This window comes from Rhyacophila brunnea, unplaced genomic scaffold (genome assembly GCF_057557595.1).
Source record: "Rhyacophila brunnea isolate RB1 unplaced genomic scaffold, BYU_Rbru_1.0 scaffold_12, whole genome shotgun sequence".
Taxonomy (NCBI): domain Eukaryota; kingdom Metazoa; phylum Arthropoda; class Insecta; order Trichoptera; family Rhyacophilidae; genus Rhyacophila; species Rhyacophila brunnea.
The window spans coordinates 5,331,653-5,354,010 of NW_028232774.1; the positions used below are offsets into that span (position 1 = coordinate 5,331,653).

Below are 22,358 nucleotides of genomic sequence, written 5' to 3' on the forward strand. Positions count from 1 at the left end.
TAAAACGTATGGTAGCATGGTGGAATTACTTTGTTAAAAGTGCAAAGCATTGTTTTTTTCCAATCTTTCCATTTTTAATAATTTATGTGAAAAGATAAAATGAATCGGCAACCTACACATGGGTATAAATCAAACTTCATTCAAACTCAGTTTATTTATAATGTAGTTATTTTTATTAAAAGTATTTTTTCTGTTATATTTTCGCTTTTATTTTATTTTCCATAAGAATTGATAAAATAATCAATCCCGAAATCCCGGGATTGGAATCCCTAGTCATGAGTGTAGACATACACCGTTGCGGACTCCTTTTAAATCTTTAAAGCATCAGACATTTTTGATCGTCAGATCTAATCAGAGCTGAACTTTCCTCGGTGAGATGACTTGAATACTTCGATCAATTTTTCCTCAGGATTTTATGATGCTACTGTAGGTACAACGGCTCCATGTTTTAAAAGTTTTACAGTCAAAAAATGTCTTTTCATCTCTGTTTTTTCTTACGACGCCCGGATATAGGTACACAGTAACCATCCTTTCACACTATACCAGGATTTGCGAATCTTTTTACGTACGCGTGCCAAAATTTCCCAAATATTATTTTTCAACTGTCTGGCGTGCCGAGCAGTTATAAGGGAAAATAGTTTTTTTAAAAATTCTGAAACTTTGAAACTGTCCAGAATTACTAATACGTATAGCATCACCAAGTTTTTATTTCTTATTTGGTGCAGTAATTTTTTGTGGGTAGAAATGAAATTGTATGTTAATGTAAGTATTGATTAGTTTGTTATTTACGCACGTACGCACAGATTGACACCATAATTGCTCTGATCAGGTGAAGCATTCTCTCGCTACAGTGGTCTCAAGCATTGTAAATCGATCAAAATTAGAGGTTCACGGCGCGGCATTCCACGCCGCCTGATGAGGTAATGCGATAATATTTGTCATGCATAAATTCTAAGGACCGACCTACGCAATTATATGTTTAAATTAAACGTAATGCTTATTCTTGAAAAGTATTTGCCTGCTATTTTTTATACAATGCGATCTGTCATTCATTATTATTATTATTATAGGATTTTTTCTCTTCAAACGTGTGCCATGCAAAATCATCTCGCGTGCCATAGGTTCGCTACCACTGCGCTATACGGTTTTGGCCTTACGGCAGAAAATCGAACGGTTAAAATCCGAATCGGCTCTCTTTTCTCACTAGTAAATATACGGTTTATGCGCGACTTTTTTACGTCACAGTTACTCACGAGCTCAGTTTGTGGTTTATTGTTGTGCTGTTTGATTACAATGAATCGTAATTCGCATTGTAATCGCATTGTGGTTATAATATAATCGTCACCGAAAGAGAGGACAACACAAACGCCAAGTTTGGGTGCATCCTATCAATGAAAGGAGAGAGGAAGTGGGCTTATTTTATACCTTATTTGAGGATCTACGGAAAGATGAAAATAAGTTTGTCAATTATTTTCGAATGTCCATTACCTCATTTGATGAATTACAAGAAAAGCTCAAGTATGCCCTTCAGCGCCAATCGCATAGGTACAACTAATTGAGATGCTGGCCGCGCGGCTTGTTGGCCTATTTCGTCGTGGGTCCCAGGTTCGAATCCTGGGTCTGGCAAGTACACATATTATTTTTCAATTTGTGTATGAGTCAGAGTATGGACCTAATAGGTTGGGCAAGTGGCTGACATCCATTTCTCGTAAAAACAAAAATCTGTCAATACTAACCTCCACCCTTTGGAGGCCCATATGATCCTATTAGGATCGGACATGGTCGAAAGAAAAAGAAAGAAATATATTAAATTTTTAATATAATTTATATTTCATTATATTTATTTAAAATATTTATAATTATTTAGGTATATTTAATTGTAATGTGCACTTGAAATAGGTTATTAAGATGTTGGAAACTGAAAGAAAAAACAACACAAATTAACTCAATATGCATTTATTACCTCGTTTTTCTTAGCTCGTATTCTTGTTTGTCCGGTGGTTGTTTATCCAGTACAAATCTTGCAATCGATTTTTAACTAACTTCCCGACTAGCTAGACATTTGAAACTTTTAGAATATATCAGAACACGATGCCAATGCATTTTTTTAATACTTTTAGCCATGTTTAAGTAGAATTGAATTCATTTTCAGTTAATTCTGTTTTGTATGAAAAGTTATTTCGGAAGAAATCCGTAAAAAGTAAAACACTATTATTGGTTGCTATGGGTCTGGGGTCCTAGCAACTAAATTATTAATATATACGTGCGTTACTATGGAATTCAAAATGACATTTCAGTATTCTATATGTGTTTATTTGTTGCAAAATAGCAAAAAAAATATTTGTTGACAATTGCCTTATTTTTTGTCCTAAATTATTAATACATAGAATTGTCAAGTTTATATGATTCAACAGAAAATTTAAAAACGTGGTAAGTATATAAAAAGTTCTTTTTATCTTGTAATTATTTTATTGAACAAAATAACATTGTAGAATAAAAAATATAGCCCACAGTGACATATATAAGAAATATTATATAGGCAAACATTTTTTTATTAAATGATAGACTAACACAGAGTTAGTCACTTGCACCAAAATCGACACTATCTGCAATTGAGGATGCTACTGAAACGCTATTCTCCTCGCTTTTTGGAGAGGTGTCTCTGAAATAACGCGACACTGGATATGGTTGTTTACTTCCTCCACCACTTTGTGATGGTATTTTTTGTAATACGAGGGTGGGTCAATAATTCCTTAGAAAAAAGCATTAAAACAGTTTTTATTTTTGTATTTTTTTTTATTTCTCAACATAATCTCCTTGGAGCTCAATACACTTGGTTAGACGTTTCTCAATTTTTTTTAAACCGTCAGAAAAATAAGTTTTCGGAAGGTCCTCAAAATAAGCATTTGTCCGATCGATGACTTCTTCATTTGAAAAAAAACGTTGTCCACTTAGCCATTTTTTTAAGTTTGGGAAAAGGAAAAAGTCACTGGGGTCTAAATCTGGCGAATACGGTGGGTGGTCGACCAATTCGAACTTCAATTCTTCAATTTTAGCCATTGATCGTAAACATGTGTGAACACGGGCATTGTCCTGATGAAAGAGGATTTTTTCCCTGTTTAAATGAGGCCGTTTTTCTTCAATTTCGTTTTTTAGCTGGTCCAATAAAGATGCATAATAATCCCCTGTTATTGTTTTTCCTTTTTCCAAATAGTCAACGAAAATAATTCCACGTGCATCCCAAAATACAGTAGCCATAACCTTACCAGCTGATTTTACGGTTTTCGCCTTCTTTGGACATGGTTCGCCTTTTGCAATCCACTGCTTTGACTGTTCTTTCGTCTCGGGAGTATAGTGGTGTATCCATGTTTCATCTACAGTCACAAAGCGACGAAAAAATTCATCCGGATTGCGTTGCATGAGCGACAACAGGGCTTTAGAGGCCACCACCCTATTGCGTTTATTGTCGACTGTGAGCAAACGCGGCACCCATCTTGCAGAAATATTTTTCATGCCCAATTTGTCATGTAAAATAGAAATGACGCTACCTTTTGAGATCCCTGTAACCTCAATTATCTCACTCAACTTTAATCTTCGGTCACTTAACACCATATCGTGGATTTTATTGATCATTTCTGGTGTAGTCACCTCTACAGGACGTCCTGAGCGTGGTTCATCCTTTGTTGATGTACGACCACGTTTAAATTCATTTAACCAGTTATAAATAGTTGCAAGTGAAGGAGCAGATATGCCGTGAACTAAATCCAACTCATTTTTTATTTCCTTTGCTGTTAACCCTTTTATATTAAAATGTTTAATAACAGCTCTAAACTCAATTTTCTCCATTTTTGTAAACAAGCAAATTTTTTTTTAAATGTACGAAAATAAAAAACAACAACCCGACCAATCTGATTGAAACTTCGCAGCATACTGAATCGGTAGTGCCGCTGCATGAAAACAAACCGCTTACAGTACTAGTCGCGCCACCTGTCGGCTTTTCTAAGGACTTATTGACCCACCCTCGTAGCAGTGATTGGTTTGGTATAGGCGTTTGGGCGTAAGTTGAAGAAGCTTGGCCATGCACGTTTAATTGTTGACGGTAAAAAGGAGGCTGATTAGGAATGTTAACAAATTGTTGTGGCTGACATTGAGTTGTAATTGAAGGATAAACAACATTCTGTTGAGGATAAGTTGGGAATTGCTGATGAGAACTATGAGATGGATGAGGGTACATTGTTTTCTTATTTTCATTGATATTTCCTATAACTGTTAAAACTTCCATTTGAAATTGTAGGAATTCCTCATCATCAAATTTTTGCAGATGAGACATGAGACTTTGCAAGAAAGCCATTTTACTACAAGGTTTCTCTCCTTCTGTTCCTTTTAAAATTTTTAGTTCAACCTCAGCAGCTCTCTTGCGTTTCCTACCTTTTGATAGTATACTTGTTGATTTTGTAATTACTGGAGTAGAAAAACTCAAAACATCAGTGGGAACTTGCAGTTGCAGTTCCATGCTTCCTTCCCCTTCATTTTTTTGTTCCTTGCTCTTCTCCATACTATCCACAGTCTCTTGTTCATCATAGACTTTCTTTAAGAACTGCAATTGGTCAAAATATACATATTTTTTCGATTTTAATGCTTTTGAACCACTTGCCTTGTTGGCTTTGATCTTCTTCTTGTATTTTGAATACGAATCTCGAACATTAGTCCATTTTTTTAATACTTCTTTACCTGAAACAAATAAATTAAATGGTCTCTGTAAGTGTAATTTCAAAGTTTTCTCGATATATCGAGAAAATTAAAAAAAAAACTGTAAAAAAAAAACCTAAAATCAGTGTAAAAACAGAGGAATTCCAAAAAAATATGTAAGAAGACAAGCAAATAGAAGTAGGTATGTAGGATAACAAAAATTATTGAAAATATTACTTATTAAAATAGAATTTCAAAAAACCCAGACTGTCAATGGCTGCGTCTGACAATCGCATACGCTTTTGAGACACAAAATTCTCTGATGTTGAAAAATTGCGGTCATTTTGAGTCGACGTTCGCTTATTAATTGTGTTAAATACCCCGATCAGTAAGTTTCGTTTTTTCTTTTAATTAATATTTTTAATATTTTTTTCAATTAATATTTGATAATAAAGATGTCCCGAATCTCAAGAAAAGATTCTCGAGATCCGGGATTTCCCGAAATGATAAAAATTTCAATTCACGAGGTTCGGGATGGAAAATCTCGAAAATTTCTCGAGAATTCCCGTCGGGAAATTCCCGAAACCCAACTCTAATAACAGGTTTGGAAGAGTTGACGAGAGACGAGAGAGAGGCCGAGGCCACATAGGTAGGTGCCTTGCTTGGTGCTTAGTGCTACGCTACGTGCTAGGTGACATATCATAGCGAACGGACGCACACTATACTATCGCAATGGCCACATTGCACGCTTCGCGCCTCGATACGTGATAATGAGTTACCTACCGACTGAGTCTCCCTGCGATCAGACGTGTTGGTTAATTTTATTGTGTCACCTAGTGATTTTGCAAGATGGAGGAAGTTTTAATAGGAGCGGTATATAAAAGAGAGTCTTTGTGGAACCAATCTAACAAATTATAACATAATTATAAAATATACGTAATGTCTCCGTTAGGTGGCCCAACAATAAGTCAAATGTTTCATGGTTCATCCTCAAATAACTAAAAAACTTTTCATTGTATTTCCGAAATTCTTTGTAGAGAAGTTGAAACTCTCCAAGAGTAAGTACTTCTAGATGAATTGACATTACGCACTCAACAAGTTCGAATTTGACACTTTCGAAATTTGAAACTTAAATTCTCAGTGAGAAGTAGGTTTCTGGTTAGTTTTGAGAGTGACGTCATTGTTGACTTGAGCGCTCCCAAATGTCAAATGTGGCAGTAGTGTTTTTAGTAGACAAGCATAGGTCCTAGCTTAGCACTAAGCGAAGCACTTTGGTGTGGCCGAAGCCTAAGAGGAGGACTGACTGCAAACAACCTTAGGAATGTATTTGTAAATATTTCGTTTCTGACGTCGGAAGTGTGCCATGGCAAATGGCAAAAATTCAGCTTTAATTAATAAACTGTAGCTAAACAAAATTAAACATTAAAAAAGTGTTTTTGTACAGTTATTCCATCTTTCAAGAAAATAGATGCAGTATCTATGTCTATGTAGGTACTAATAAAATAAATAAAAGTACTGGTGCTTGTGACTGGTCATCCGCCGTCTTTGGCTGTCAGTCGCCATTGTCGAATTCTACTAAATTTTTGTCATCGAATTATAGTACGCGGTCCAAGTGATAAATGATAATATTTCGGCAAAAATTATAGGACGTGTTGAAAATGTAAAAATATGCTAACCGGCGAATTCAGTTAATTCCATTTTTTTTAAATTGTGGTATTTTTGACGTACTATATATACTTTTTTAATAATACGCGGACCAAAATGTACTATAATTACAGTTCGGTTGGCAACACTGCGTTCACTGACAGGTGACAGCGCGCGACGGCGAACAACTAGTCACAAGACCCAAAGTTCTCAAAATTTACTTACAAAACTCATTTTTATCTTTGACATAAAGAACATCAAATTCTGGGAGTAGTTCTACACAAACTTCATGCCATGCATCTTTTGTAGCATTTCTATCTTTGTAGATGTTATGAAATTTATCCCACAGCACAGGTCTGGCTTCCACAAGGGTAATCAAAACTTCTGCATCAATATGTTTCATTATTTAAACTTAAACAACCAATAATAATATAATAAGTACCTATGCAAACTCCAACTACCGTCCAATAACCGACCATATGATTTAAAACCGTCTAATAATAATATTATGCCGTGCATTACCCTCCTTTCACACTAGGTATACGGTTTTGGCCGTGACGGCAGAAAATCGAACGGTCAAAATCCGAATCGGCTCTCTTTCCTCACTACATAATATGCCTAGTGAGAAAAGAGAGCCGATTATACGGTTTATGCACGGCTTTTTGCCGTCACAACAAAAGCTCAGTTTGTGGTGAGTGTTGTGCTGTGAAGTGTTGCCAAGTCAAAATTTAAAATATCAGTAGATTTTGACCAAAAAATCAGTAGATTCTATAAAATATCAGTAGATTTTGGAAAATACAACATATAAGATATGATTTTAAAATATGAAGATAACTCACATTGTGAAGATAACGACTTTCATGCACTTTATAATTTATGCTCGTATAATAATTATGAAAAATAACAATAATAAAACTATTCAGTAGACATGAGCCCTTTGCCCTTTAAATAACGTCTCTTTTTATAATAATAATTATTGTTCAACATCGTTAAATTTTATTTGTTGATAATATGTCATAGATAAGTATATTATTGTTATAAGTATGTAAAACAAAACCTAATAAATAACATTAGGTATTTTATTATAAACAATGATGAGATTAGTGGGTTAAATGGTATTCTTGCTGGAGTTACAATGCTTTCTTTGTCCATTTGGAAGCTTCATACATAAAAAATGCGTGCGTTAATCATTTTTCAAGTTTATTATTAAAATTATCATCAGCTAACTTCAGTGACATCCCTAAACAAAATGCCGCCCCACTTTTTATACAGTATTTTTTATTATTCTTTCATGACTCCAATATCTAATAAATGTGTTGTATGGATACATTACTAACAAAAATATATATCACTAAAACATACAAAATTAAATTTAGATGTAAAAAGGGAATACATATACCCAAATCTTCATACCCATACAATCAGTCTGAGGTTCTATGTGGTTGATATTTCTAACACATTTGGTTTGTACCATTTAGCAATACAGTAAACAAAATAATTTTAGCTATGTCTATATACCAAATGGTTATCCTCGATTTGCCGCCCTTCGAGTAATTGCTGCCCCCAAGCGACATAGGGGTCTTTAGGTCACCTATACCGCTGAGTCAAGTTTAGCCGCCGTACAATGCAGTGGCGATTTACTGCGGCTAGACGGCGCCGTCTCAGTTTTTAACCGTCGCCGTGTCATATGAAAAGGGCTATTCACTTCTTCGCGCCACGAAAGGAATGTCGCAGTTCGATTTTTAGCCGTACCTACGGCCAAAACCGAATAATGTGACAGGAGCGTAAATCGGTTTCGATTGATATTGGCGAGGCCGATGATTGGGCCCAATCGCCCTAAGATCGGCCCTGTGTAATTAAAGCCAAATAAAGATATGTTGTTAAGTATTTTTATCTAACTTATTTTTCTTTTCTCTAGTCCACTCTTACTCCATGTTACGCATAATATAGACACCACACGGCGATTGTTCATGTTTACTCGAGTCTTCTTGCATTTTAAAGCAAAGTGTAATACCTACTAGGTACCTATTAGAAACATCAGCAATTAATTAAAACCATAACGAGATAGGTATGTAATTTTAATACAATTAACTGTGCTAGTAGTAGACATAAAATAATAATTTTAAATGAGAGTCTATAAGTAGGTATGGCCTACCTACCTATTATTTTATTTTGAATCGGTACCTATGCATGTTGACCAATATCGTGATGAATTAATATTGATTTTAAAACTCCATAATATGAAGTATTAGCAACAGACTATTACTTCATATAAACCATCAATACTTCAATTCAGCAATATTTTTACCGTATATTTTTTTTTTGGTTATAACTATTGATTATAATTTTGTTTATTGAATACCTTTTATAAATCATTATTTTCGCGACTTTTGATTAAGTTTCACAAAAACCAAACTACCTGCTTCCTGGCAGCACTCATTGTTTTTGTGTTTGCGTTTAATGGTTATGACTTTTCAAGATTCATAATGTTTTTGTAGGTTAACTTTACATTTTGGTTATTTTGATATTATCTCAACCTGAAAATTGGATTCAGAAAGTTTTCAGTAATCTTAGGGATATGGATGTAGATTTACTGAGGCCAGGGACGGTTCCGATACCCCCCGGAACAATTCTGTGGTTTGAATTCTTGTTAAATCCGAATCTCCTGAAAAATCATTTATCCAAGCCGTCACCAGGTAAAAGCAGTGTTTTTATTTGTAGACTTCTCCTGTATCTCCAAATTAGTAATTATCTATAACTATCTAACCTAACCTTTTTTTTCCGACCATGTCCGATCCTAATAAATAGGATCATATTAAGTATTATGGACCTCCACAGAGTGGAGGTTTGTATTGACAGATTTTGTTTTTAAGAGAAATGGATGTCAGCCACTTGCTCAACCTATTAGGTCCATACTCTGACTCATACACAAATTGAAAAACAATAATATGTGTACTTACCATACCCAGGATTCGAACCTGAGACCCACGACGCAATAGGCCAACCCAATATAATCTTAGTTTGTGATAATGATGCATCAAAATGTATGAAAACTTCAAATTTTAAATTAACAATTATTGGATCGAAAAGCCTATGCGCCGACAGAAAAGGGGGTAAAATTATTGCGGTTCCTGCCTGGCTTCTTCCCGTAAACCGACTTATACGAAAGATTTTTATGTAATTAGTTTGGCTTTCAGTAGTTAGCAAATAAGATAGGGAGAAAGCATTAGTCTTGATAATAGTATCACACCTAAAATAGATATTGACTTAAAAACTAAATTTGTTGAATATAATATACCAAGTGTACCTTGAAGTGGAGATGAGCTGGCACATCGCTCGAAGAACACTGATCATTACTTGACAAATCTCATCATCCGGTGGTATCCAAGTGATATTAAAAGACTTAAGGGTGGGCAAGAGCCTAGATCTCAAGATTAACGGGAGTCTGTGTTAATGAAAGATTAAGGTCTGATAATAGAGGAGACAGCGAGGAAAGGCCTTCATCCAGCAGTGTATCAAGCGTGGGTTTCCGCAAGTTCGAACTAGAGTGTTTGTGCAAATTCATATTATGTTGTCATTTAATGTGTGATTGGATCCAGAAAATGTATCTGATGGGTTGAGAAACTGGCCAACATCCATTTCTCATAAAAAAAGGATCTGTTATGAAACCTCTTTGTAAGGTGGCCAAGATCAAAATCAGATTGTACAGCAAATAAAAAAAATAAACTATTTATTTTCTGTTTCGTAGATCCCTCTGCGACCGATTTGATCATAAAATTCTCATCCATCGCCCCTGAACCTCCACCTCCGGAAGTGATCGCAAACAGCAAGCCAATCGACTTGGACGATCCAGAGAGTCCACCTCTCAGCATTGTTGAGTTGCAAAAGTACACTAAAAAGCATCTCGCTTTGAAGATACTCTGCCTGAAGGTAGCTGCACACTTGAAATGGAACCTGAGTAAGTGATTTTTTCATAGTATATTTTTAGCTGTCTACTATATTAACCATAATTTGACGCAGATTTAATTACATCAATTCATACAAAAAATTGTATACCAAAAGTTCCTAAACTTTTTTGGTCCACAGCACCTTTGATGTACAGTACTCTCGAAGTAATCCGCCGCCCCAAAAACCAGACAAGTGTCAAATTAGTGAAAGTGGCGAATTATAGTGTATACATACAAAATATGATAAAAATTAAAACACGTATTTCGTAAAAATAGTTTTTTGAGAAATTTGTACTAGCAAATTATGGTTTTATTTATAATCAAAATCAAGTATTTACTAAATTATACATATTTATAAACTAAGTTTATTAACTAAATATTAAACAGTAAATCACTTGACACAATCAGTTGTTCAATGAGGCAGGTATTCTTGAATGGCTTAGGATTCCTGGCTTTCCCTATGACCAAAAGCTTCATTTTGTGTGTCCCGGTTGCATTGGAGCACAGCATAATTGTGATGCGGTCCTTGGGCACTTTCTTCCCTGGTCCATTACTTTCTTCGAAGGAGAAGTTTCTGAAATAAACCCGTCTCATCTGCGTTGAATACTTGTACGCGGTGGCCTACTGAATTTGACAATCGAATACCGGCGAATTATAGAGCTTGATTTGTGCTCAACTAGTAAAAATAACGGTGGATTATAGTAGTTGTCGGATAATTGAGCGGTGGATGACTGAGAGTGTACTGTATTGGGATTTTTCCACGGTGCCTAAAGTCAGAACATGTGTTCATAACCGTTCCAAAAAAAAATACAAAAAACTTTTTATCACAGCCCTGTGAAGAGTTCTATGGTCAAAACTATGGGTATTTAAACATTGCTGTGAAAATATTGGAATATTCCGCAGTCACATTTTTGGAACCACTGTTGTATTCAAAGAAATCATGCATTTAAATAGTTATTCCAAATTGTTAGTTACGTAATCATAGCAATAATTGTTATTAGTGTACAGTAGATTAACAATTACGTCCCTACGCGGAATGCATATTGGCCTCCACACAGATTAGATATTGTACTTAATATCTACAGATTTTTTTACTAGGAGTGGTGGTTAGCCATTTGCCCAACCCAATGGGTCCTTACTTTGGATCAAACAGACGTTAAAAAAAATTAATATGTACATACCTACCTAATAATAGACAAGTATTTAAGCGCCCCGCCCCGGATCAGTAAAATTGTCAATGATGCTCATTGATGTAACTAATTGATCGTTTACAGATGAAATTGACGCGATTGTCATTTGCGACTTTCTCAATTGACGGCAAATGATGAGAATTTTGATTGACGATTGACAATTTTGTTGATCGCCTCCGGGGCGCGATATTGTTTTCGCATGATCTTTTTATACAAATATACTCTCATTACAGATATATTGGAAACCAAACTTCCTCGTATTATCCAATCCCAATTGATGCAGGATCTCATCTACATGGCAACCGATGGCTGCCATTCCGAACCTCCCATGGTAAGACTCTTTCATTTTTTTCTCCTATCATTACCATACTTGTAAAACCCACTCTGTTGCCTGAACACCCCTAAGATAGCCTTTTGACAATATAATATTAAGCTCAGATATAATTAAAATCTCTTAGTTTATTTTTGTGTAAATTCTTATTCTGTGCCATAATCCAGGGTGGACCATGGTCGCTTCAAGCAGACTCTCCTACTCTATCCGGTCCTCCGCTCACCTTTTCCAATTGATTACTCATAGCGATCATAGGTCTCTCTGTAGGTCAGCAAACCACCGATGCCATGGTCTGTCCCGCACTCCGTTTTCCTTCTGGTTTGCTAAATGTGAGGAACTTTGCCAGTCCATCTCAGGTGTTGGGTTTTGATAAATCATAATAGAATACGAGTAGTTTACTTAATTTTCTTTATTGTGTTAACAGGAAATTTCAAACGAGATGCTGAAACGTGGAGGCGTTCTATTCTCTCTGGTGCTGTATCATAGATGGCTTCTCAGATTCCTCGTCAATAGAGCACTGATGACCCGACAATCCAAGCAGGCTTACTTGAACATGTTAGTAAATTACTTGGCATGTCACTGTACAAAGAATGTCGTCACTATGCATGTTGATTATTTTTCATCATGTCATGTCTGTAGAGTGGTTGATGGTGTTGTAGATGAAAGACGATCATGGTTATTCGTAGTCATGGAGAAGTGAGAGTTTATTTATGGTTACATAAGTACAAGGGTACAATCGGTACAATATAACAGAACTTGGTGTTATTTTCCGAGACACTAAGTTCTCTAGCAAGATACAAGTTTATCAAGTGAATATTACGGAGAGACTGACTTGTATCCTCCCGACAGCCTTTTGTTGAACTTGTCACGATGGAAAATGCTTACCTCAGTATCTCAGCCATTTGGTGAGAAAATATAATAAACGTTTAATGGATATCACTGAGGTAAACAAAGTGCTTACTAAGTAGTATTAAAAATAACCACAAATATTGTATCGGACCTATCGGCCCGATAACAACGCCTCATATTATAAAGTATTTCTTGAGACAAATTTAATATTTTTTTTATTTAAATATTGTGTACCATCTTTGTTGTAGGGGTGTGATGACAGCCGAAGCGGGTTTCGTACCGATGCACCCCAATTTTGAGCAGACACATGAGCCCCTTGAGCACACCCGTATTCAAAGCCTCAATTTTTTAACGCAAATAACATCGACGTGGTCTGAAAAGGGTGCTAAAATCATCAAAATACCGTCCCCGGACACGTTTGCAACTCTCAATGAAGACACCGTTGACATGGACCATAATTGGGAATCGTACCAACTCGCCATAACAGAAGATGAAATGTTAATGCAAATTCATTACGATTTGTGTTCAAACCATTTTTTCTATGGCCAATACAACTTGGCTAAAAAGCACATTGTTTTCTGTAACCAAAGCAAAGAGAAATTGAAAACACATGTTAAGTTATGGGGAGGTTTCGGAACGTCAGACTATGCCAGTGTTACTGAAGAGGAAATCGAAGGCTACATGAAGGCGCTGAATGTTAGCCGAGCTGATAAAGGTCTTCTTCATAAGCTGCAGGATGCCATTGAAGATGGATACGAAGGTCTACTGGAAGTCATGGAGGCTGACAATCTGGCGAGAGAGATTTCATTGGTGCATCGAAACGTTGTTGAAATGGATATACAAGGTACCTACTATTGTTATGATAATTGTCATTGGATCACTTCATTATATTCTAGTTCAGGAATCGGCAACACGGCGCGGCGCCAGTGCGCCCTCGGAGAATATTTGATGCGCCCTCAAGATTCCATCAATTTATAATACTGTCACTCCACTAACAAGTTGAATATCTTCATACTGTGCTATGACATATTCTTGCGAGTCTCTGTTTTGTTACATGAAATACTTAAAATCAAGATATCGATCAAGACTCACAGACCCTCACTTGGATAATTGCTTAAGGACAGGTGATTCTAATTATGTACCTGACTATAATAAGTTAGCTGAATAATTACAGTGCCAAGTATCGCATTGATGTTTTTGCATAGGATGTATTCGTATATAAATATATTAAGTAAGTAGGTATTACGTTTAAATATAAGAACACCTATTTTAAAATACATATTAACAATTTAAATTTATAACAATGTTGAAAATTTGAATCTTGGTTTATTGTTTAACTTTTTTAGTAGGTATTTGTATTTTTTATTTAAAAGCTTGAAATATTAGTTGGTATATTTTTGTATATTTTTTATGTTGATTTATGTCCACAGAACAGATAATAAATAAAATACCGATAGGCTATATTCAATACGCCGCATATTGAAGCAGGGTTTTGAATGTGTGAGTGTCCTACGAAAAAGAAGCACGCATTGTGCACGTGCAATAGTGTGTGTAAATACACCAACATTAAATGAACGTAAATGCATAAACCGAAAGCAGTTTTCAGTATTCGACGTAAAACGTATTCTTGACACGTGTGTAAGTTTAACCCGGATTATTCCTTACTCGAGTCGGTTACCTGCTATCGTCTTACCCGTTAAGTATTTCAGTTCCCATTATTTCTGAGTTCCCTGTTTATGTAGATATGATTGTACTTCTCTTAAATAAATGTTGATTGATTAATAATATGGTGGTTAATTTATAGAACTTCATATTATTAATAATGCACATTACTGTATTTACTTTCTTTATACTTTTACTAATTATATTTAACAAATACCTACGCCAAAGTCAATTTTTGACATTCTTGTAAAGTTTTTAAATTAATAATTATCAATAACTAATTCCTGGCATATATTACTTATTCTTTCACACTTGTTTAAGTAGAACCGGATCCAAATCCTTGTTCTATTTTTGATTTGTTTAAGTACGTGATTATTTAGAACGATATATGCTTCAGGAACTTCATTGTCGGCCATTGTTACTTTATCCTTAAGTCACGTGTTCGCACAAAATACATCGGCCTCACTTGCCCGACACTGATGTCGGTTCATGTATTACCCAGCAACCGGGCAATAGTTTCATAATTTTTTCTGGCAATAGCGCCTCCAATCTGCAATTTTTGATGCTCGTTTACGAGTCCCTTAAGATTGTATCAATATAATATATATAAACATTGGTATAAAAATGTTTTTTTTTCATTTTAGCCGCTTCAACCAGCGGAACCATAACAGTCTCCAGAGACCTGCTGAACAAATTGGCGTCTCTCAACGTGGTCCGCTCCGTTCTCGAAGGGAACCTCCCTTCGACACACGTAGACTTTAACCGCCGCCTCAATTCCTCTGGGCACAAATTTGTCGACGCTCTCCTCTGGGCCTTCACCCCGGTTCTAACCTCCGAGACGTTGACATTTGAAGACGAGACCAGAATCAAAAACTTCTTCATGCATCTGGCGACGTCAGAGCTTAAGATTCCAATCACTCTGATCAACAAGCATCTTGAAACGATCAAAATTCAAGGATCCGATAAATTGTATAAGTTGTTTGACGAGTCCGAAATAAAAAGTCTGTCGTTGGATTTGGATGATATTGATATAGTAGTACCACCAGAATTGCTCTCGACGGACTGGGAATGTCCTGATTTCGATGCAAAGTCAATCAAAGATCCGGAAGTGCGCTGCCTGCAACAGTTGATGGACGCTATGACGGCCGAGAGAATACGGGAATGCCTGGTCAGTCTAGCGGTGACGAATCCATCGCAATCGCTGTGGCAGGCTAACCCGCAATGGAAGCTGCCCATCCCGCTTCACAGCGTGGTGATGTCGCTGCCGAGGGGCTTCCTCAAAGATTTCAGCTTCGTGCTGCTTGGAAAGGCGAAACAGCTGGGCGAGACGGGCGACTACGCGGCCGCCCTCGAGCTGTTGCTCATTCTGGAGACGGAAATGAGGAATCAGTTGAGTCAACTGACCGGAGGGACATCCGCCAGTAATCATGCTGTTCTGTATAAGCTGTGCAAACTTGTCAGTTGGGAGGTGTTGCTCACGCAAGTCACTCAGGTATTGTATTTATAGAATTGTAACTTTTTTACAGACTACATGAAAATAAATTTCCAGGAGAAATTTGACAAATAAAATAAAAATTTAAGGAAATATATATTTTATAGATGGAAGAATATTTTTTATCTAATATCTATTGTGGTGTGCTCAAGGTAGGGTTTAATTGAATTTTAAAAACTAACCAATACCATCTGCAATTTGTTCAATGAAAACAAATAAGTACAACTAACAAAGTTTAGTGTGCACTATTTATGTCAGATCTGCTCAGCCTACCTCCACCCTTCGCCACTGTATTCTAGTGTAATATGTATTATTTCATTCTTCCTTAAATTCTAGTCATATTATGTAAATCTTCTTCTTTCTTTCGACCATGTCCGATCCTAATAGGATCATATGGGCCTCCACAGAGTGGAGGTTTGTATTGACAGATTTTGTTTTTACGAGAAATGGATGTCAGCCACTTGCTCAACCTATATCATACACAAATTGAAAAACAATATTTGTAACTACTTGCCAGACCCAGGATTCGAACCTGTGACCCACGACGCCATAGGCCGACACTTAAGCCACGCGGCCATTAATTACATAACTCAATTCCATCTTTACGTCTTGCCTTCTTCAAATATGTTATTCTTGTAGTGTAAAAATATTTTTACAATTTTTTTTTCTAGGTGCTATCGGATTGGCCGAATCACAAAGCAAATATGCCGGCTTTGCTAAAAAATTGCAATTTGTGCATCATGGCAGTTCAATCTGGAGACAGCGTTATTCCTAGGCTTGAAGTAAGTTTTCTGCTGCAGTTTCATAATGAAAATACCATAAATCGAAGGATCCATGCGTCTACTTCTCCTGGTACATGGGCAATTGGAGACACGATATTATCAGGATATCTTGTAAAATTCATTATTTCATGAGTTTGTTGTTGCGTGCATGTTTTGTGTGCTGCTCAGGGTAGTTTTATAGTTCGCCACCAGGATCGGAACAATCGTTCTACCGGACATGGGCAAGTTACAACTATCGGACAATCGAATACCGGCGAATTATAGAGCTTGATTTTGTGCCCTCAACTAGTAAAAATAACGGCGGATTATAGTAGTTGTCGGATAATCGAGCAGCAGATTACTGAGAGTGTACTGTACATGTTTAATTAAATCGTTAAAAAAAAGTCGGCGCATCATAATCATGTCATACCTCTAGCCGCTAATTCACACAGCTGCACAGCAGTATAATTTGTTAACACAAAGTGAAAAGCACATTGGTGCGTTACCAGTAGTTATACAGGTTCAAATCCCGTCGGATGTCGTATTTTTTTCAAAGAGATTTTTTCTAGTAGGTCAGGTATTTTCAAGTTATGTATGTCGACTATTTATCAGATAACGAAATTCAACTACCTACAATACACACATTTTCGTAATTTTAGAGAGTTGATTATAAAAAAACTGCAGACTTCAAAAGTGTAATCAAAACTTGATTCCTTTTTCAATACAGAAGAGTATCGAAAGCAAGCGTATCGACATCGAACATTAACGTCACTCCACAACGGGTGTGTCTGGATATATCATCCGAAGACGAATAAACAGAATTTTATTTGTGTTTTTATATAACAAAGTTTCCGCTGTAACGGACACCCTCTCACCCGCATTAGTCCGTTTTATCGAGGTTCTACTGTACTAGAATTACAAGCTGAAGGAATTTAAACGGCATGACAAAGATATGTAAAGCTATTTAAAACTATGTTTAGAATTATGCGAACGACGATTCGTGGTATCATTCTGCAGCCGTGCGAATGAAAGGCACTGTGCGAAAGTGATGGTTGCCACAGTATTGACTGATGACAAATATGTCATGCAAGATTCTTGAAAAGGAATTTACATACTAGTGAATGACTTTTTACTGACGTTGAATACGAGAAATTCTATACAAAACAAGAGAAAAGTGATTTACTTATAACTGGACATGGGGATTGCATATTATGGATATGTCAGTAGGTAATTTAATATTGATGTTGTCTTGTTATTACAGATAGTGGAGCAGTGTTGTCTATGCCTGCTGAATGGCAGCGAGTGGGACAAGATCACAAACAACGCGGGGTGGGCGTCGGGGGCTGCGACTGCGGCCGCCGCAGCTGCGCAGGCTTGCCAACATTTGATCGGCTCCAAGCCCCACAAGAAACTGCCCAAGGATCTCTGGGACATGGGTAAATAAAATAACTTCTCATAACTTACTTTATTTATAAAAATATCATCATTTGGCATGCAATACCGCGTCAGCGGCCATTTTACTGAAATGTATGTTTTGATTCGATTCTAATTCTCCGCGTATGTGCATTCATTGCTGGATAATTGTTTAAATCAGCGTTTTTATAGGTATGTAATTTGTAACACTGCATAATGTGATTTTGCAATGCAACACTGTGAATGTGTCACGGCGGCCATTGTGTATATACTGACAACACGTTGCGCCGGTTGGACTCGTTGAATCAAACATAGTAAAATATGATTTTTTGTAGATCACTCAGTTAAAACACCATGATTTATCTCCATGTAAACCCAATTCGTGGCATTGGACACAATGTAACTGACATAGAGTAATGTTGTATCAGCCAAATTGAATAATATAATAATTATTCAAAAATCGGTTTGATGATAAGATAACTTATCGTCCAAGAAAGTTTATTCAGTCTCCATCATTTCCTGCAATGTCAAGCAGTCAGTTGAAGATTCGAGAGACGAAGTAGCCTCAGGAATTGTTAATCATTTTTCTACCGCATTAAGTTACCTTGCGTATATATTTTTGCAACTATTATTATTTGTATATTTATTTTTTTCACAATTTTGTAATTTGGCTATTCTTATACTTCTACTAAATAAAATGAATAAAAAAACTTCAAGATCTAGGAGCAGTGGAAGAGCTTGTGTATCCAGGATCGATCATTAGTGAAAAAGGCAGATGTGAAGCAGGAATAAGAAGGCATATGAGTCCACAATCCAATATTTTCGGGAAACAACGTTTTTATGTTTCAAGCTTCAATTATTTGTTTTAACTTGAGATTAGTTTTTTCGTTGTATTCTATGTCGAAATTAGAACCAAATGGCAATTTATTTCAACCGATAAACTCTTAAATGTAATAAATATAGGCAAAACAAAATTGGACGTAGCGCTACTTGTAACCACTTCGGGAACACTACTAACTGTAGAAAATCACACTGCCCTTAACCTTAGCGATAGGTAGGGGGGCCGCCATAGATCCTAGCCTGGGGGCCCGCTTCAGCATGTGGGGACCATGATTAATACCCATATAAAAGTGAAAATACATAACCATTGGTAATTTTCTTTCAGTGTTGCCGATATTTGCCACGAACTATTCAGGAGCTACAAAGCGATCCAACACCGGCCAGCCTATGTATTCGGGCGGCGGAAACGCCTCCAGAAACAACCAGGATCAACAGTCCGCCGGCAACACCAAAATGAAAGATGGAATGCTCTCATTCTTCTCCAAACTGCGCCAACCGACCGTCTTGAATGTTGTGATATCGTTACTGGCCCGGCTTTTTAATATACTCAAAGACGATTCAAACATGGACCTCAACATGGAGTATGTCAGCTTGTGGCCTTCTCTCGTCGGAAACACAAACTCATACAGCTTGAAATCTGTCTCGGAAACATTACACCAATTAGTAATGCAAGCCTTGAAGTATTACCCCAATAATATATTGTGGATTAAACTTCTGGGCGATATGAGCATGGTCGGCGGTCATTATTCGACTTCTATGAAGCACTATTTGAGTGCGTTGACGATCATGTCGGATCATTTTGTTCGTCCGTTGTCTAAACAACTAGTAGAAGATCAGACAATATTTAAACGAATGATAAAATGCTGCAATCATTTGAACTGTCCGACGCAAGCCGCAATCCTTTGCCAGTTTTTGGACGAGACCGACTACGTCTTAGCTTTCAAATGTCTTTCGGACACTTCACATTTGTGCTCTGATGCTATGGACAGTTACTACGGATGTATTTGGGATACCAGCATCTTGGAATATCTCATTAACTTGCATCATAAGCGCGGGGAGACACACAGGAAGCAGTTGGCTGTTAAAGTTATGGGAATGTTGGAATTAAACTCGAACAATAATGAGGAGATACAGCGGGAGGCTGCGAATAGTCGGAAAGCTAAGTTTATGAGAGCATTGGTGAGGCAGTACGTCTGTTGAGTTCTGGTGCAAGTGGTTTCTGGTACTCTTAGATCGTTGAAAAAACGAATGTACATACATATTAAAGTAGAGATTATAATGATTGGTAAAAACTCTATGCAAGTTACAAATTCTAATGGTAGAGATTTAACAACGGTTTTATCATTAGTCTTTAGATCAGTAAAGGAAGGACTTTGAAGAAGAAAGACGAAAGTAGAATGCGGCAAATTTAACTTGATGTGCGGCAGCTTGGCGTACTAAAATCCCCTCTCCCGCTTCCCTAGTCATTTCTTTCATCATGAAAGCATGTGGTAATTCTTATTTGTGTGTGCTGTAACACATATAGATGTATGTCTTAATAATGCAAATAATTTTGAAAAGTCAGGTACATAATATAAACAACGAAAAGAGCTTACTCGGCCCATAAACAATGTTGACGAAAGAGTCGCGGCGCGGCGATGACAGGATAAATCATTTTAAATTTCAAATTTGCCATATAACTAAAAATATCCCAACTCAATGGGAAAAAATTGCCATATGTATGTCATTGTCTTTGATATTTCTGTTTTTATCAAGGAATTTAATATCTTTCAATTTTGGTGACCACTGACTCCCGGAGCCGTTTGTGACCCCAATGGAGCAATAGAGTCTGATGCAAAATGCAACAAGAAGATTTGGAAAAATCATTTATGTGGATTGCTGGACCGCCCACCTCCTTTGGATCCCTTAGGCATACCTGCGGAAGCCTTACATTTGGATATCCCCCGAGCGACTGATATTTCCAATTGCACATTGACATAAAATCGGCCGTAAAAGGCTCAGATCAGTTTGTTATATAAGTTAGAGTTAATAGTGTTCGTTGTCAGTGTGTGTGTTGCCTTTGGTGAGTGTACACAGTGCCTGAAGATGCCGAAAGGCGAAACCTGGGTTCCAAAAACGACTCAAATGGAATAGTACAAAACTTAAATCCATTAGAATTTAGGTGTAACGTGGAGATAAGAGAACGAACCAACAGCCTCTCATCACGCTGAGAGTGAAGAAGCAACGTTAGAATTGGTCACATGCTGCGGATGTCAGAAGAGAACCTCAACTTGGCTTACCTGTTCTGGAAGGCTGTTAAATGCTATATATAGAGTGTATACGGTGGAGCTACGCAATGCTGGTATGACCTGGAACGACGCAAGAAGACTGTCTAGCGACAGGGATTCTTGTAGGCGCCATGTGGTGTTAATATGCTACAGCGGGCAGACATGGATGAAGAAGAAGAAGAGGAATCCTTGCAATATTTCGATAACAATACGAACGCCGCTGACAAACCTCAGGTTAAACTTGTCGCATTTTAATTCATCTGCACTGTCATAATTTAACTGAGCAAAATCAGCTAGATTGAAAATCTCGCAACCAGCCCACTCCGAAAATCTACACTACACTAGATAGATCTACAATTATGCTAAATTTCAGCTTTCTACTTAGCCAATGAGGTTTTTTTAAATACTCAACTTTCCTCTAGGCTCAATCTCCTTAAAGAAGACTTTTAACATTCTCGAACTCAAGTTTTATAGATCTTTGAACCTGGAGAACCTTATAATTAATTCTTTTGGTGAATCCAGAATTGCAGTAGTTTGAGCTTACGTCCATTATGACGGCTAACCACTGCAACACACGTAATACACGGTGGGATGTGCACTGTCTTAGTATGAAAAAAGGGGAAGCGAGGTAATATGGTGAGATAAGGTATCTATAAGGCCGCACGGGGCTAAGAGTGGATTGTGCGTCAAAAACGTCTGCTGGTTAGCCCACGCACCATCAAGTGTGTGATATTTCAAATAGCACCAATATTATAATGATTTTCAACAGTATTATATAATTCACTTCTCAAAACATATCATCATAGGAAACACAAAGAATTGATTTTGTTGCTAACACTCATGCAGAATGTAATGTAAACAAAAATTGTTTATGGATACTTTGTCGTTATGTTTATAAGTAAGATCCAACACATCATTTTCTACCGCTTTTGTAAAAATTAGTGAAAAATAAAAATTATTTAATTGGGTTATTGTTTTATTTATTTAAAAAATAATATTTGATTGATCTGCTTTATGCATATTATATTATCGACAATTCAATTCTAAACTATCCTAAACGCTAATTTTTCGAAATACGTTTTTTTACATCAATCGATTCTCTATGAAATTTTCAACATTTCTGTATAAACCTAAATGCATAGGATTATACTGAATTTAAGAAACAATTATTTTCATGCCACTTCTTAAGTATCCTAAGTGACATTGTTTGCCAATGTATTGAATTTTTCATAAATTTGAAATTGGAAAAAATTCCCCAAAATTTATTGTAATT

The 22,358-nt window shown here is 36.6% G+C and overlaps 2 protein-coding genes across 2 annotated transcripts; one reads left to right on the forward strand and one right to left on the reverse strand.

Moving 5' to 3' along the window:
- Window positions 1-880: 880 nt before the first annotated feature.
- On the reverse strand, window positions 881-6,736 carry LOC147077685 (uncharacterized). Its single transcript, XM_085940070.1, has 4 exons — window positions 6,559-6,736; window positions 6,039-6,074; window positions 4,147-4,725; window positions 881-963 (listed from the first exon to the last, which is right to left on the reverse strand). Exons 1-4 carry the CDS (start codon window positions 6,734-6,736, stop codon window positions 881-883), a joined length of 876 nt encoding a protein of 291 aa, XP_085796196.1.
- A 2,028-nt stretch (window positions 6,737-8,764) lies between these two features.
- On the forward strand, window positions 8,765-22,055 carry IntS8 (integrator complex subunit 8). The gene is made up of 9 exons (XM_085960671.1): window positions 8,765-9,029; window positions 10,082-10,291; window positions 11,704-11,801; window positions 12,226-12,356; window positions 12,899-13,494; window positions 14,957-15,804; window positions 16,476-16,586; window positions 17,827-18,001; window positions 19,144-22,055. Exons 1-9 carry the CDS (start codon window positions 8,912-8,914, stop codon window positions 20,016-20,018), a joined length of 3,162 nt encoding a protein of 1,053 aa, XP_085816797.1. The 5' UTR covers window positions 8,765-8,911; the 3' UTR covers window positions 20,019-22,055.
- Window positions 22,056-22,358: the final 303 nt, after the last annotated feature.